Source organism: Ictidomys tridecemlineatus, chromosome 16, assembly GCF_052094955.1.
Source record: "Ictidomys tridecemlineatus isolate mIctTri1 chromosome 16, mIctTri1.hap1, whole genome shotgun sequence".
NCBI lineage: Eukaryota > Metazoa > Chordata > Mammalia > Rodentia > Sciuridae > Ictidomys > Ictidomys tridecemlineatus.
In genome coordinates this window covers 53,799,971-53,816,935 of record NC_135492.1, presented here as the reverse complement: position 1 = coordinate 53,816,935, position 16,965 = coordinate 53,799,971, and the positions used below count along the sequence as shown (strand labels likewise).

At 51.0% G+C, this 16,965-nt stretch overlaps 1 protein-coding gene and 1 long non-coding RNA gene across 2 annotated transcripts; one reads left to right on the top strand and one right to left on the bottom strand.

Annotated features, from left to right (window-relative positions):
* Positions 1–3,955: 3,955 nt before the first annotated feature.
* Positions 3,956–5,822, bottom strand: LOC144371195 (uncharacterized). The gene is made up of 2 exons (XR_013431393.1): positions 5,709–5,822; positions 3,956–4,232 (listed from the first exon to the last, which is right to left on the bottom strand). It is a non-coding gene; the product is annotated as an uncharacterized LOC144371195 (long non-coding RNA).
* Positions 5,823–5,837: 15 nt separating this feature from the next.
* Positions 5,838–16,950, top strand: Lmod3 (leiomodin 3). Its single transcript, XM_005333873.5, has 3 exons — positions 5,838–6,125; positions 8,753–10,150; positions 14,695–16,950. Exons 1-3 carry the CDS (start codon positions 5,838–5,840, stop codon positions 14,719–14,721), a joined length of 1,713 nt encoding a protein of 570 aa, XP_005333930.2. The 3' UTR covers positions 14,722–16,950.
* Positions 16,951–16,965: the final 15 nt, after the last annotated feature.

Here is a 16,965-nt window from a genome sequence, read left to right as displayed (position 1 = left end):
ATGCCCGTGGCCCACCTCTGGTTCCTGCCAACCAACGGCGTGCATTTCAGGTGTGTGTGAGAGATGGACGAACATTTAATTGTCATCCCGTGCTTAGTGGTGTCGGCCTCAGCAGTGCAGGTGCGGCGTCCACACGCATAGGAGCAGCAGTTGCAATAGTTGCCGCGGTTGTGTGGTTGCAGCGGCAGCAGCTGCAGCGGAGCGAGCTGACATGTGGCACTGACCTGGTGTTGGATCTCGTGGCTGTCTTAGGAGCACTGTAGTAACATCCTCACACCCCTCAGAAGCATATAAAATAAATGCATTTGACGTTAAAACAAAATCAAACCCACTGAAGGAATTTGAGATGGCTTACAACTCAAGGTAAAATAATAAATTTCCTCTTGCAACCTCAGCTGCCCTGGGGTCTGGTGGGAGCAAGGCGGGCTGGGTGCGCAGGCTGTAAGAAGTCTTCCTGTCCCAGACGTCAAGCCCATGCCGGGGCCTTGCAGCCAGGGAATTTGAGGAGGGAGCCAGGCATGTCTACACTCACGGAGCCTCCGGGCCATGGGCACCAGGAGGCAAGCTGTGGTGACCCAAGTGGAATTGCACAAGAGAATAGCCGGCCACCAACAGGACAGAGCGGATTTATTTATGCCATTTGGAAACCGTTCTCGTCGTGTCCATTTATAGCCAGTGGATGGAGCTGAAGGCGGAGACGGAGTGGCTCACGGTCACCCTTCACAGGGTGGAAAAACAACGGGCACCCAGCAAGGAGGCCTGCTTGCCCACCAAGACCTTCCTGCGTGGGTCAAGCTGCCCCGTGTTTTGGACCCGCACTGCCGGCGAAGTTCTAGAAAACAGAAGAGCCGTCATTTTTCCGTTCTGAATATCATTTGGTGTCGGGCATTTTCAGGCAGAAGAAGATGATTATTTATGAAAGTATAATAAGGGCTGATGTTTACTGTTTTCCATGATCATCTCATTCGGTTTTTTCAAACACCCTTTGAAGTAGAGACACGCCTGACCTCATTTTATACAGGGTAGTAACTGAGACAGAGCTTGATACGCCAATTCCCGCTGCAAGGACAGGGCAGTGCTGGCGTTGGCAGTCAGGCACCCCAACCTGAGCGTCCTGTGAACCACCGGCTAGGCTGCCAGCTCCGATCATGTGGGGCACCTGAGGCAGAGGGGAGGAGGAACTTCCAGTGGTCCCCATCCGTGATGCAACTAGGATTTATACCCGGATTGCCTGACTCCCAAGTCCTGTTGGCTTCCCGAGCTCAGGCGTCCAAGGCAAAGGCCGAGGGAAGCAGATGTCTCATGTATCCAGTTTCCAGGTGGCAAGACCAGATGAAGGACTTACCCTGAAACAACTCCTGTTTTGTGCAAAAATCTGGATGTTCCTATGGTGGAAAATTTAGATATTCACTGAAAAAATCCTGTGATCACCAAGTACTATGTGAAGTCCCCTCAGTACAGTGACAAACAAGGCCACCCTGGTCCTAAGACAGTTTCAGCCCCGAGAGGAAAGATTAGCCAGGGAGCTGGCAGGGATAAGGCCGTGGGAAAGTGCCCAGTTCTCAGCAAGGACATCAGAAGAACCCCACGCCCGGTTCTCGGGATCAGGGAGGGCTTCCTAGAGGAGGCGACTCCAGCGCCAGATGAAAGATGGGGGGCAACAGGTTGGTCCACCCAGGGGAGACGGTGCGTGACACCTGGGCGTGGCAGAGAGCGGCACCCCCTGGAGTCCTCAGCCCCGTGCAGGGCTCAGAGCCCATTTAGCAAACACCGTCCAGTGGGTGAATGAAGGAACCTATGCCAATTCTCCTAAGCTGTCCAGTCCCGACCCATAATGAGTACCTGGCACCCCATTTACACCAGGATCCCCTGAGAGCTTTCCAAATATGCAGATTCTGGGACCCAGGTTGAGAACTGTGATTCCGTAGCTTCTGGGTGAGTCGAGGGGGTCGATTCACTGTAACTTCCTCCAGAGACTCTGGCACGAAGCCCGATGACCCGTGACACCCTCCGGGCCTCCTTCCTGCCATCGACTGTCCTCCAGCCCACCTCTGCCTTCTGCTGTCATAGCCAGATTCTGATGCGAGAAGCTGCTGAGGCGGCAGCCACGGAGCGTCTTTAAGAGAAAGCACGACTAAATCATCTCTGTCAAAGGAGGCTCACCACACCAGTGAAGCCCCCCGTCAGCCCCAAGGTGAGATGCAGAGGGAGAGCAGCTGGCAGAGACTGGCCCCGCGTAGCTGCCTTCAGCAAGAGGCGGTCCCGTGAAGCAGCACCCTGAAGCAGCACCCTGAAGCAGGAGCCTTGCAGAAACTCCCCCAGTCAGCTTGGCCCGCAGGAGCGAGGGTCGCCACGCTCAGAGAAGCACAATTCCTCAGAGCAGACCTGGAATTCGAAAGCACCCAAGCAGACACTCAGATGCTGTTCTTGGGAAAGATTCACATTTATATGCACATAGTGGGTTTCTGTTTTCTTTATATACCATTGCCTCCAAATGCCCCCTCGATTGTTTTCTGTAAAAGCTTCAAGATTTTAAGACATTCTTTTGCTTATTGCTGTTAATAAAATGGTTTCTGTCATGGAAATGTTTTTTTTTTTCTATTTCTTTAGTTGTAAATGGAAACAATTTCTTTGTTTTATTTATTTATTTATGTTAGTGCTTCATGCATGCGAGGCAAGCGCTCATCCACTGAGCTACAACTCCAGCCCCAGAAATGTTTTTTTTAATAATTGTTTTTGTGTTTCTTTAAATGCTTCTGTGGTTCTCCCTAAATTATGAGAATAACAACATTTAACATTTATTGAGGGCTTGCTCTGTGCTGTGCACTCTCCTACTTAATTGTGTATGTATACATTGCCTCATTAAATTCTCTCCACAACTGCTTATTGTGTACATTATTATTAGCTATGGACCCGTAGGTTGCTCAATAGCAGGAAGTTGGTTAATAAGAGGTGGAGCTGGAATCTGGCTCCAGGTGGTCTTCATTTCTATTTGGATCAGTATTTCCCAAAGTACAGATATTTGGGGAAGTTAATATCATGGAATATTAGTAGATGATTTTCAAAGGTTGGGAATATCAGTTAAACACCTGGGTTTCTTTAGTGTAAGGTTTCTTGGAGTCTCTAAATGCAAATGCACTTTACAAATGTCTAAGATGCAAAAAAGCAGAATATAACATTTCCTAGATCTCTTTTCAGCTGAGCCTCTATTTATTTGTGGTGCTAGCAACTGAGCCAGGGCCTCAAGCATGCTGAGAATGTATTCTAAACCATGAGCTACAGCCCCAGCCCCTGTGGGGTCTCTCAAGACCATCGGTCTGTGAGCCAAGTCTGTGAAATGATGGTGGACACCACGGTCCACAGACTCAGGTGCCTTCCTGCCCCCCCGAGGTATTAGAATATCCACTTACAACTGCTTACATTCTTTTTCAATTTTGCAAGTTTTGAGATTATGTAAATGCAGTTGTCCCCGGGTATCTACAGGGACTGGGTCCAGGGTCCTCTGCAAATACCAGGGTCTGCAGATCTCGACTCCCTCTCATGAGACAGCACAGCACTTGCACATGACCTGTGCCCTTCTTCCCTTTGGCCTCAAACAGCATCGGTGCTGTGTAAATAGTTGTTATGCTGTATTGCTCAGGGAACATGACAAGGTAAATAAGTCTACATGTATGATTTTTTTTCCCCCAAATAAATTTTTATTGTGTTTGGTTGGCTCAGTGGATGCAGACCCCTCTAGTGTGGAGGGCTGCCTATATATAATACTGGAACAGTAATGTGTGTATGATGTACACAGTGATTTCCACATCCTGGGGATGGGTGCAGTAACATGAAGGGTGTCTTACCATATATGTGCGAAGCGTTCACTTTCTTCTTGTTCTTTGACCCAGCAATTTCACCTTTTGGCATTTATCCAGTTTAGCCTAAGGAAATAAATCGGCATGTTTTAAAAGTATTGGCTACAGGGATATTTATTGGAGAACCAGGCTTGTGACTAATGAAAACAGTCTAAATATGAAACAGTTAAGGACTGGTCGCATAAACTACGCAGTTACAAACAAGAGCTCTTAAAATCCCTTAAACAGGGAGATCTTAAAAACCAGTAGTAGAAAATATAATGGCGTAGAAAGCCGATTCCTGATTTGGTCAGTCAAAGTCAGACAGGGCTCGGGTGAGCTCTGTGGAGGAGCACTTGCCAAGCAAACAGGAGGCCCCGGGTTCTGTTCCCAGCCCTGCAGAAGAAAGCAAAACAAAGACACATAGAGGATCACAGAGTTGGCTGGCCTAAAACACACAGCTGGAATCATCAACTGAAATGTCAACAGTAGGCTCAGCAGTGAGATGGGGGAACTTTCATTTTCTCCGTACCTACCCTTATCCTAACTTCTGTGTAATAAATGCATATTTCTGAATAAGTATTATATTTACAATAAAGTGTGAAGTTTTAAAAATAAAGGGCTGGGGATGTGGCTTGGTGGTAGAGTGCTTGCCTGGCATGCACGAGGCCCTGGGTCCACTCCTCAGCACCACAAACAAACAAACAAAAAAGATTTTGTTTTTTTGCATACCTCTTCTAGATGTGTTATGTTGGTGTCTTTTCTGTGTTTGCATATGTTTTTTTTTTAATTTTTATTTTTTTAGTTGTAGGTGACAAATATCTTTATTGTATTTATATGGTGCTGAGGATGGAACCCAGGGCCTCACACATGTGAGACAAGCGCTCTACAGCCCCAGGCCCAGCCCCTCACATTCTCCTTTTTACCCATTGACACATAAATACTATGTAACACACGAGCCTTTGTGCTGTGCTACATTGTGTCAACTTCTACACCTGCCACTTCCTGTGGCTGGGAGCCTCCTGAAGCCTCCTGTGTTTCTGGAGGTAGAATTCCAGGGTCAAAGCAAATGTGCCCTGGTAATGTTGATAAACTTTGCCTCCTGAGGTTACCAAAAAAAAAAAAAAAATTTTCTCATGGTTTCTTGGAGTATTTTAATTGTCTGAGATTTTCTTTGCATTTCACTTTCAATCCATTTTCATGTATCCAGGCTTCATGAATGCTGCATAAGAAAAACAAATAATTTAAGACATCAAACTCCTCGCCGGTTGTGGAAATTCTAGCGCTGGTTAGCCGCATCTGTTGGATCACAGGATCCTGGTGCAATAAGGACACCCCGCGAGGGTTCAGCTTACACGGGGTGGAGAGCTGCTGACTCTCCCAGGCTGCCCGGCTTCCAGGGTCAGGCAGAAGCAAAGCCCCAGCCCCGAGAACCCCATTCACCTCCTATTGAATTTTCTACTCCAGGAGAATTGAGGTTGGTGGTTGGGTTTCCCTTCGGACAGCTTGTAGGTTGTTTTCGGCACTTAAATACAGAGGAGTGGGCTCCCTGGAGGCCCAGGGTGTGCGGCTGAAGCTGCACTGAGCCCCTGTGGCCATCTGAGGGCTCCTGGGGAGAGGAGCTTATTCCTGCAGAGACCCGTGGACCAGTTGCTCAGTGGCGGGCTTAAGCAGCTGTGCTGAAATGTCAGATGGATTTGCACAGCTGACCGAGTTGCCCAAGAGACAGCAGCGTAGTAACCCCATCAACTGACCCCGGGCAGCCCAGCCCTGCTTAATATAGATCTGCCGGGGGCCGAGCTGCAGTCACGCCGCTCGGCAAACCCACTGAGGCTCCTGGGGAGAGATCTCAAGGTGGGTTGACCTGCTCACCTGTTCACCAGCAGAGCTGCTTGGAGTGCCTCTGTGTTCCTCTTCTTTTTGAAATCAGCTTTGATCGTTTCTTCTCTTCTAGTGAAATTAGAAACAAACAGGAAAAAAAAAAAAAAAAAAAACCAGACCATGTCGGGCCACGGCAGGAATTCAGATCAAGAGGAGCTGGGTGAGCTGGACGAGGATGAGCTCTTGGCCAACCTGTCCCCCGAGGAGCTGAGGGAGCTGCAGTCGGAAATGGAAGTCATGGCCCCGGACCCCCGCCTTCCCGTGGGAATGATCCAGAAGGACCAAACCGAGAAGCCACCGACGGGGACCTTCGACCACAGGTCCCTGGTGGACTACATGTACTTGCAGAAGGCCTCCAGGCGCATGCTGGAAGATGAGCGCGTCCCCGTCACCTTTGTGCGGTCCGAGGTAACCAGCACCTGTCCCGACAGGTGGCCCCTGGCCTGCTGTCGGCTGTCTGTGTGTCCCCTGGGATTGCTCGGGGCGCCAGCGTGGGGTCCTGCAGTTTTGCCACATCCTAGTGTGTGCTGTCAGGTTCGACCCCACTGCAGACTGGAACTTTCTGAAACCCCTGGCGCAGCTGCAAGGGGAGAACGGGTCATTTCTCATCGACCCCCCTCTGTTTTGCTTGCTGGAAGGCTGGTGGATGTGGCCCCCATGCTCAGGGGCCCCAACTCGTGACCAGGAGCAGGTGTTCTGAGCACCTACTTTATTGAATTTATTTGTTTGGCTGGCAGGCCCCCTTGAGGGGCTCATGGGAGCTCTGGGTCCTCTCTCTGGCACGTCCTCACCCATGCAATACTCCACACACAATGTCAAAGACCTCACGGTACCCCAGAGGTCTAGCCCATACCCTGCAAGTGACCGAGTGAAACAACCAAAAACGTGTAACATTCCCACCATGCACTGGGTATCCGTGACGACACTTAGAAACGGGTGGTAGTAAGCTGTTTCTAGTTTTTTCTCAAAATTTTTTAGGTTGAAAAAAATGGAACTGTGACTGATTCTAAAATTTACTTTGCATTAGCATATTTTTTTTAAAAAAAAAAAGTTCCACTTAAAAATAATTTGGCAGAAACAAGACAGTGGCCATCCAGGTGGAGTCTCTTTCAGGTGTGCTGGCTGACAGAGCTGTGCGTTGTCACATTACTGTCCCACTGGCTGGCATTCAGGGAGGTGGACAACGGGTCTCACCTTCAGGAGAACCTGGACACGCACTCAGCTTTGGAAAATGCATGGCTGGCTGGATGAGGTTAGAGCTGAAGATAAAATTCATAGACCTTTTATGTCGGAGGTGATTCTATGTGAACCCCAGGGTTAGAGGGAACAAAAGGAGGACTTTCAAACTCCGTTGCTTCTGCTGATGTACTTTAAACGGCTTGGTAGTGGCTCCCCCTGCTGGGACAGGTGAGAAGTGCAGGGGAAGGGGCCTTAGGTAGTGAAGGGCAGGGGTCCATCCCCACTGGCCACATATCATGAGATGGAGTTTGTGCTCAAAGAAGCCTGCATCTCTGACTGCTGCACTCACTGTCAAAATGACACCCATGAGGTACACATCTTGTACAGAAAAGCACAATAATGCATAAGTCTCTAAAAACACTGACAAACCTGCAATTTCTAGCTCTCTGCACAACGCTCTTCCTTCTAGGCACTGTTCCTCAAAAGAAACAAGAGCGGTGAGCCGGTTTCTGGAACAGCCAGGGCAGTTTTCACAGAGCTGAGCAGATGAAATCCAAATCAAGGTTTTAAAAAAAAAATACGTATTCAAAATTGCCAAACTGTTCTCATTGACCCCACATTATGTTATAGTCTCAGGGAAATGGGATCTACACGTTGTATAACATTTGCAGACATTTTAGGCATGTAAATTTTAGAGCAATAAGGAAACTACTGTGTAACCCAGGGTCGTGGAATACAAAGCCCCTATTCAGCTATGTGTCAAACAAAGACTTCAATGTGTTGATAAAAGCGGTATAAAGTTTGCAAAACAAATAACCTTTACTGCTTCTGGAACTGAACATTACTTTAAGAATAAAACCAGGCTGGGGTTGTAGTTTCGTGGTAGAACACTTGCCTAGCATGCACAGGGTCCTGGGTTTGACCCCCGCCCCCCAGCACATTCAGATAAAAACCATAAAAAATCAATTTTTAAAAATCTGACAATAAAGTGAGCTAGGTTTTATTTTTATTTAATACAATGGGCCCTCACTATCCTTGGGGGTTCACCTTCCTGGACTCAACCAAGCATGGATCAAAAAAAATTTTTTTTTTTAAATTGAAGCCAAAAGTGGTGGCACAGGTACACTTGCTACTTGAGAGGCTGAGGCAGGAGGATCACAAGTTGAAGTCCAGCCTGGATAACTTAATGTGATCCTGCCTCAAAGTAAACACCACATGCTCCAGTGGTAAAGCACCTACCTAGCATGTGCCGGGCCCTGTGCTCCATCCCCAGCACCACAGCAAGGAAATTTTTGCAAGTGGACTGAACCGGGACAGCGTTTGTGTAGTGTCAGTTGTTATAAGTAACCTGGGGAGGACGTGAAGAGCCTGTCCTTGGGAAGATCTGCCTAGGGTAGGTGCAAGCAGTAGACCACTGTGTAAAGGATCGTGCACCCTACCTCCTGGAACCCTGGTGTCGGTCGCCAAAGGATACCCAGGGACCCCTGAGTAGGAGATGAGACAGACACAGCTGAAATCGTCAGTGAAGATGGGTCTTTGTTTTGGTTGCCAAGAATATGTGAGGTTTCTTTAGGTAGAAAACTCAAACACTCTAGAATTATACAAGGTAAAAGTGAAGGGCCCCCAGATGCTTCCCCTCCTTGGAGTTTTTTTACTCGATCACCTCCCTTCCTTAGGAGCCCGCCGACTGTTGCTTTACCTACAGTCACAAGCCTCTGTGCACAGGCCAGAGAACCCCGTGCGTAGGAGCGCTCTGTGGTCCTGCGGGTTTCACCTGGTGGTTTCTGACGGAGCCATCTCTCTCCCCTGCCTTTCCCGGTTGCTATGGGCTCTAACCCACGTGAACTCTCTCTTAGGAAAACACACCAGGACGGCAGGAGGCCAGAGACCCAGGGAATAAAAACGTGCTCCGGTTCCTGAAAGAAAAGCTCAATGACGAAATCGCGGCCCATAAAAGAGAATCCGACGGCAGTGACGGCGTGCAGGAAGCGGATGAGGAGGATGGGGAAGAGGAGGAGGAGGAGGAGGAGGAAGAGGAAGAAGAGGAAGAGGAAGAGGAAGAAGAGGAAGAAGAGGAAGAGGAGGAGGAGGACGACGGTGAGCAGGGAGAAGCACAGAATCCAGTCGGAAACGGCGAGAGCAGCAACCCCCGGACGGCCACCAGAGCTCCGGAGGAACACGGAAACCAACCCGCAGCCCAGGAAAAAAGTGAGAAGAAAGTCTCCAAACTGGATCCCAAGAAGCTGGCTCTGGACACGAGCTTCCTGAAGGTCAGCGCGAGGCCCTCCGGGAACCAGACGGACCTGGACGGCAGCCTGAGGCGCGTGAGGCAGAACGACCCCGACATGAAGGAGCTGAACCTCAACAACATCGAGAACATCCCCAGGGAGATGCTGCTGGACTTCGTCAACGCCATGAAGAAGAACAAGCACGTGAGGATGCTCAGCCTGGCCAACGTGGGCGCCGACGAGAGCGTGGCCTTCGCCCTGGCCAACATGCTGCGGGAGAACAGGAGCATCCGCACGCTCAACGTCGAGTCCAACTTCATCACGGGGAAGGGCATCGTGGCCATCATGCGGTGCCTGCAGTTCAACGAGACCCTCACGGAGCTGCGCTTCCACAACCAGAGGCACATGCTGGGCCACCACGCCGAGATGGAGATCTCCCGGCTGCTGAAGGCCAACCACACCCTGCTCAAGGTGGGCTACCACTTTGAGCTCCCGGGTCCCCGGATGGTGGTCACGAATCTGCTCACCAGGAACCAGGACAGACAGAGGCAGAAAAGGCAAGAAGAACAGAAGCAGCAGCAGCTCAAGGAGCAGAGGAAGCTCATAGCCATGCTGGAGAACGGCCTGGGGCTGCCTCCGGGGATGTGGGAGAGGCTGGGGGGGCCCATGCCCGACCCCAGGATGCAGGAGTTCCTCCAGCCGCCACCCGGGCCTCCCGGCCCCCACGGCCCCCACGGCCCCCACGCGGTCCCCTTCGGCCGCAGAAACGAGATGGCGAAAAAGCCATCCCAGCCTCCGCCGTACAAGACAGACCCCGACTCCTTCCGGGTGGTGAAGCTCAAGAGGATCCAACGCAAATCCCGCATGCCCGAGGCCAAGGAGCCGCCGGAGAAAACCAACCTCAAAGACGTGATCAAGACGCTCAAACCCGTGCCCCGAAACCGGCCACCCCCCCTGGTGGAGATCACGCCCAGAGACCAGCTCCTGAATGACATCCGTCACAGCAACGTGGCCTACCTTAAACCCGTAAGTACAAGGGGGGCAGTGAGCCAGCATCGCGTGACCCGCGCCCCAGCTCCCGTCTGTCCCCTGCGCCCCAGCTCCCGTCCCCGGCATCTCCACCCTCGCAGACACCAGTCCCGACTTCCTGGGGAGCACAGGGAGCTGCCCCGTGGGTCTGGAGCACCAGCCCTCCCTCAGGACTACACCTGGGTGAGTTGTGGGACATGAATCCCAGCAGCTCTGTCTACAGAGCCCTTCCCAAGAGCCCGAGCTGAGTCACAGAGTCGTCTTCCTTGTGCAATGTAGGTGCCGTGGTCCTCCCCACTTCATAAAGAGGACACGGGGGCTCAGAGATGCTCAGCGCCCGTCTAGGGGGTTCGGCTGGGAAGTGGCAGAGCCGACCTTGAAATCACTCCCCTTCTGAGTTCAGGGTCAGGCTTTGATTCACCCTGCTATTGTGAAGCCCCCAAGTACAAACACAGAGCTCACAGACATCCCCGAGGACCTGCTGGGAGGCACAAAGAGGACACGAGGCCAGGCTTGAGGGTAGCAGGGGAAAAGGCCCCAGGAGTCGATGCTTTTTACAGATGAGGAGACGCCACTTCAGGGCAGAGACGGTGGACTTCGGCTGCCGGCCGTGAATCCCTGCAGGTTCAGGAGATCTTACCAGCTTTTCAGTCTGCTGATTCAGTCTCCCACTAGGAGAAGAAGCTGTATTGCTTGCCGCTGAGGTTGCACAAACGAGAGTTCTTTTGTCATGATGCTGGTATTTACACAGGCTCGAGAACATTCCTCAGACGGACACGGGGCTGTATTATTTCAAAATCTTGCATGTGATTTAGCCAAGAGGTCAGATGTATGATTTCACCCTAGAGGGTCACAGTTTTGTTTTTAAGATATGTGGAATACGTATCTTATATTTTTTATACATTCTTCTATTTTTAGGTCATCTTATATTTTTAGACAATCTTGTATTTTTTCTGCTTTAAAGAGCTCTTCTAACATAAGACAGTGGTTACTTCCCTAGCCCTGCATTCAAAAAAGACAATTGCGGCTCATTCATAAGCACACATGTGTGCATTTCTTACTTTCATCTCTTAGAAGCACAGTGACCAGACCAAATCCGACGTGAATTCCCTCTGAGTCTTGGAGGGCACCTGAGTCCTCCTGGGGCAGGCACCGGGGAGTAGAGAGGGGGCATGGAGTCAGGAGGACTCTTTGCCTGACTTCACCTTCCACCCTTCGCTCATTGACATCCCTTACTTGGCTCCTGTGGAAGTTCCTATTTTGCTCCTGCTACTCAGGCCTTGCCGATGGCCCACGAGCCCACAGCTCTGGGTTGCTGTGGCCCCGGCACAAAGCCGAGGCGTCGTAAGGCTGGCCTGGGCTCCTCCCTGGCGAAAGTGCAATCCCCTCCTCTTCACCCGGCTTTGCTTCAGTCCCTGCGCCCCGCCCCAGGAGTGTTGGCACCTTTCACTGAGATTCAGAGCCCGTTGCAGGAACTGCCTGGTCCTGAGGCCAACTCGCATTGCCAGGAGCCCCCGGGTTCCCGGGCTGCAAGGACATTCACTCCATTGCCTTTGGCCTCCTGTATCTAGTTCACCTCTGAACTGCTCCCAGGCAATTGGCTTAAGGACCTTGCAAAATGACTGCAGTGTGTTGACGTCACCTGCAGCCTCCCTCACCCTAAGGCTCCAGGGTGGACGAGCACCTGCTGTGATTGTTGACTTCAGATTCCAGGCTTGTGTAAGTCATCCCAGCGGCTGGGGAGGCTGAGGCAGGAGGATCCTGAGCTCAAAGCCAGCCTCAGCAAAAGCAAGGCGCTGAGCAACTCTGGGAGACCCTGTCTCTAAATAAAATACAAAATAGGGTTGGGGACGTGGCTCCTGAGTTCAATCCCTGGTACCTGCCTCCCCCAGCCAAAAAAAAAAAGGATTCTAGACTTGAACCTTCATCTTTGCCTCTGGGCCTCCTTGTTCGCCTCCCTTGTAAGATCTTCTTTCTGTCCTGGCAGGTTCTGAGGTCCTATCCTTTTGCCGGTTTGTTCCCCATCTTCTCCTTTTGTGTCAGGACCACGTCATCCGGGACAGTCCCCAATGTCCTTTTCCCTGCAGGCAGGTCCCCAAGGTTCCCTTAGCATTCTTGCTCAAAGCTTCCCCAAACCGAGATTTCCTGTTTGGGCCTGGTTGTTGTATCTGGTTCCCAAATTTCCTCCGTGTCATGCTTTGAGCCTGCAATGTGTCCCCAAAGGCTCAAGGTTTGACAGTAGGGTCCCCAACGCAGCCAGTTTCTGAAGTGGCCCAGATCCTGAGGGCTGTCACCTCACCAGCAGATCCAGCCCTTGTGGACTTCTGGGGACTGTCCCCTGTCCCTGGCCGCCTCCCTCTGCTCTCTGGCTGCCCTGAGCTGAGCAGCTCTCTTGACCACACCCTTATTCTGCCTCACTTGAGCCCAGAGCAAAGGAGCCAACTGTCCGGGGACTGAAACCCCTGAGACTGTGAGCCAAAATGAATCTTCCTCTAAGCTGTCCTACCAGGTGTCTGGTCGCAGTGACCAGCATGTTTGGTGTGTGCATTTTCTCTTGCATTCGGATCTAAAACCTTGGGGTTACCTCCAAAGTCCTTTTTCCTGCCCCCACAACAGAAATCAGGAGAACCTACGAGAGCCAAAGCCGAATGTGAACCATGACTGTGAAAATGGTATGATCCTTAAAAAGGGAGATTGCAGGGAAAACAAAAAGGGGGGGGTGACATTTCAAGGTCACCTCAAAAGAACATCTATAATCCAGGAACCATTTAGACCAGACGTCACCTTCCCGTAATAGCTAGCGGGAAAGGTCTTTGATATAAAATCTTCTAAAATCTATGTGGAGACGCTCAAGATTTAATAGGTCGCTGGGCCCACCCCAGAGACCTGGATCCAATAGACCAGTCTTCGCCGGTTCTCTGGTGACGCTGGTGCAGCCGTTTCCTGGACCCCATTTTGACAACCGTGACCTCACGACAATGTTGTATAGTTAAGTACCTGACCTCTTGGGTGCTCAGTGCTCTTAATGATGGGCGTTTTCCACGGGTGAGCCCCGCCAGGTACAGCCAGTCCCACCCTTCCCAAGGGCACAGGGTGGTAGTACCCAGGGGACCCTTGGCTTGAGGCTGGGCAGATGGCAGCCCATGCACCTTCCTCGCAGGTGGGCAGGGTGCTGGGTAACTCTCCTAGGCCAGGTCGTGGGCAGGACCTGGCTGGAGCCTGGGTGGAGATGGACCGTCCAGGGAGAAACAGCCTTGGTCATTGCACAAACAGAGCGTCCCCTTAACTTCTCTTAGCATCTTCTGGAAGGTATGTACACGAGTCACCCTCCTGAGACCTCCCGTTGGTCTGTCTCTTTCCGACGATCATCATCACCAGGGACTGGAGTGGAGAAGGGTGAGGTTTTTTAATCGCCCGTCTTTATGGGTGCAGTTTGACTACACATAACGGTGGGATTCGCTGTGACGTATTTGTACACGCGTGTGAGAGACAGTATGTGGTCAGCAGCATTCCCCAGTGATTCCCCGTTCCCTCCCCGAAGCCCTTTCCTCTGCTGCACTGATCTTCTCCAGGAAGCAGGAGTGGGAAGCAGGTTGGCGGTCGGACTTACATTGCTCTTTGTGAATTTTTGTAATATCTCAGAATTTTACTGAGCGACAAATGAGTGCCTTTCCAAGAGGACCAATAATCTACCTTGTGGCGGCATGTTTACAGACAGAGTTGGTCCAAATCCTGCTCTTGCACTTCCTAGCTGTGTGTCCTTGGGGAAGTGACTTTCTTCTCTGAACCATTTCCTCTGTGCAAGGCTATTGTAGGATGTAGTGAGATGTTTTTAAAAGTCAGCGTTACTATGGAGGACTCTCTTGTATTCTGTAACTTACTCTTTAACCTCGTGAGTGGATAGTTATTGTCGCTTTACCACTCAGGAAATTGAGGGCCGGGGCTGTAGCTCAGCGGCAGAGCGGTTGCCTAGCGTGCATGAAGCGCTGGGTTTGATCCTCAGCACCACATAGAAGTAAATCAATAAAATGAAGGTATTATGTCAACTACAACTAAAACATATTTATAAATAAATAAATAAATATTAAAAACAACAACTACTAGGGACATCGAAACTCGGCACCACCAGTACCGTAAATGTGGGTGACAGATTTGAACTGAGGCCCGGGCCAGCCCTGGTCCCCTTGTTTCCTGTGATGACATTTTCCACGTGCCCAAAGACCCAGACACCCTCCCAGTTGTTAGAAAGAGCCCAATGCATGGTGGCCAAGGCCGCTGCTGTTTTATCGTGATTTGGTTTATTTCCTTGTTATTTTTTGGTGGCGCTGGGGACTGAACCCAGGGCCTTGTGCATGCCAGGCGGGCACTCTACCCACTGAGCATGTCCCCAGCCCCTCTATCGTGACTTTGGAGGGCTCTCGGGCCAGGATCTCTTATCCATTCTGTCTCCATGGAGGCCTGGGTCTGTGGCTTTTGCTGTGAACTTCTTGAATCTCCAGGATTCACTCTTTGCCCCTTTCCTTCCAATGCTTCCATCTCAGGTGCAGCTGCCGAAAGAACTGGCGTAAGTGGCAACAGAAGCATCTAGAAGAACAAGAGACGGAAGCAGCGGCTGTGGGGTTGGAGCTGGGGGCTGCTTCAGCGGCACAGCTGGGAGCGTGTCCCCGAACACCTGGGGCCTGCGTGAGACACGCGAAGCTCCGGCCACGCAGGACACAGGCAGAAGAGGAGGGTGGACGGAGAGAGAATCTGATACTCACGGGCCACGCTTTGCACTGCCAATCAGCCCTGGTGACTGGGGCGGGATTTGAGTCTTGCTTCCAAAAGCAGCAGTTTGAAACGTTTTTGTAAACCTTTGCTTTCTTGTGGTCGATGACAATAAACGTGACGGGGGTGTGGTCTTGGGGCTCACGCTGTTCTTCCCGCCAGCCTTCCTGTATGTGGGCAGCGGGGGACAACCTGCAGCTCTGTAGAGAAAGAAATGGGGAGATGAATAATAGGTGAGGGCTATTGTAGGTATATGCACACATCCGGTGTCTTAACTTCCATCTCTGAGTCTGACTTGATCTTGCTCACCTCCAGACCTTCGGAAGGAAGCTGACGGGGTTGAATTCCCCAGCCTACCCTTCAGAGCTCCCTTGACTGGCCCCAGAGGACTACCGTGCCCCACAAACCCTTCATGCTCCTCTTGGTAAAGACATCTCTGTATGCTCCAGGACCTTTGCACAGGATGGTCCCCAAAAGGCTTTTCTCTGCCCCCACATATGAAAGCCCCATCCGGTCTCCAAAGCCAGTGCCCAGTTCCAATCTCCTCCACAAGGACATCCCGGGCTGCTCCAGCTCCATTCCCACAGCCCTTACCTGTCCATCCTGGTCACTAGGTGCGTGGAATCAATCTGAGGCTCTGTAGTAACAGGACTGACGTGAGCTGGGAATCAGTCGGCTCTTCATCTGGGTGGACAGACTCCGGGCACAGCCTTCCTCCCGCTGTGGGGGTCACGGCTGATGCCCAGCAGGCAGAGCGGGGTGGGAGAGGAGAGATTCAAAGGGGGCAAACAACATGTGATTTGGAAGGATGAGCCAGGATTAAAAAAACACGGCAGGTCTCCGTTTTGAACATAATTTATGCAAAAGTAGCCAAATTCAAATAGTTTCCAGTCCAGTATGTAACTTAAAATAGACAACAGCCCACAGCTTTGTTCTTAACAGGATTGTTCTTAACAGGATTGTTAAGCAAGGGCTGCAAAAATAATGCTTCCTAAGTAGTCGGCACATTCTGTACCAAGGCGGAGCTCTGAGGACCAGCCCTCTAGACTCGCTTAGAAACAGTCTGGATGTCGCAGGCAAAGTTCTGGGAGCCCCGGTGCCTGCTGACCACAGCAAGGAGGATTCTAACCCGAGGATGCTCCAAGAAAAGATGATCCAGCTTCCCGATCCCCTGCCTCAGTACCCAGGATTGGCAAGAGAGGAGCAGCAGCTCAAGGGACGGTTTTTCTGCTGCCCATTCCCAGGCTGAAGAGCTTGGTTGAAGAATTTAACCTGCTTTTAAAGTGGGATGCTAACTGACACCATGTACCTGTCACGGTGTTCTGCATCTGAGATCCTAGTGGTATGTATCACTGGGCTAAGCAATGCTCTGGGATGCCTGAGAGATTAAAATGCAAGAAGAATCGGAGCAGAAATGCCAGTGCTCTCTACTCTAGGACATGCAGAGAGTTTCCCCAGCAAGTGCCTCCCCCGTGTCTGCACAGTTCCAAGGTAGGAAAGCCTCAGGGTTAGCTTCACCGATGGAGTTGTCCCACCAGGAAGCCCACATCCTTCGTGATCTGTTTATGTACGTGGCAGTAAAGGGACACACAGACACACGCTTTCTTACCCCTAATGTCTGTCAAAGCACACGGTTGTCATGATTGCTAACCAGTGACCATTCGCGCTTTTAGAAGCCTCTCACCTGGTTGTCTGAAGACGCTTTCCAAACTTCAAACTGAGGAGTTACCCTCGGCTTCTTGGTGCCCCCAGGGAATTGTTAAAAATGCACGTTCTTGTGTTTTTCTAAACGTTCCAGTTGGAAACGAAACCATGGGAAACATACAAGAAACATGATCTCGGGCACCTTTTTTTCTGTGTGTTATAACAACAACAAAAAAATGTGCAGGGCTGGGGATGTGGCTCAAGCCGTAATGCGCTCGCCTGGCATGCACCCGGCACTGGGTTCGGATCCTCAGCACCACATAAAAATAAAGATATTGTGTCCACCGAAAACTGAAAAATAGATATTAAAAATTTCTCTCTCTCTCTCTCTCTCTCTCTCA

Excerpts from the sequence above, each read along its gene's own strand:
- Lmod3 (XM_005333873.5), top strand. The coding sequence starts at position 5,838 with ATGTCGGGCCACGGCAGGAATTCAGATCAAGAGGAGCTGGGTGAGCTG. Across the intron at positions 6,126-8,752 it reads TCACCTTTGTGCGGTCCGAG|GAAAACACACCAGGACGGCA; the intron begins GTAACCAGCACC and ends ACTCTCTCTTAG. Across the intron at positions 10,151-14,694 it reads ACGTGGCCTACCTTAAACCC|GTGCAGCTGCCGAAAGAACT; the intron begins GTAAGTACAAGG and ends CTTCCATCTCAG.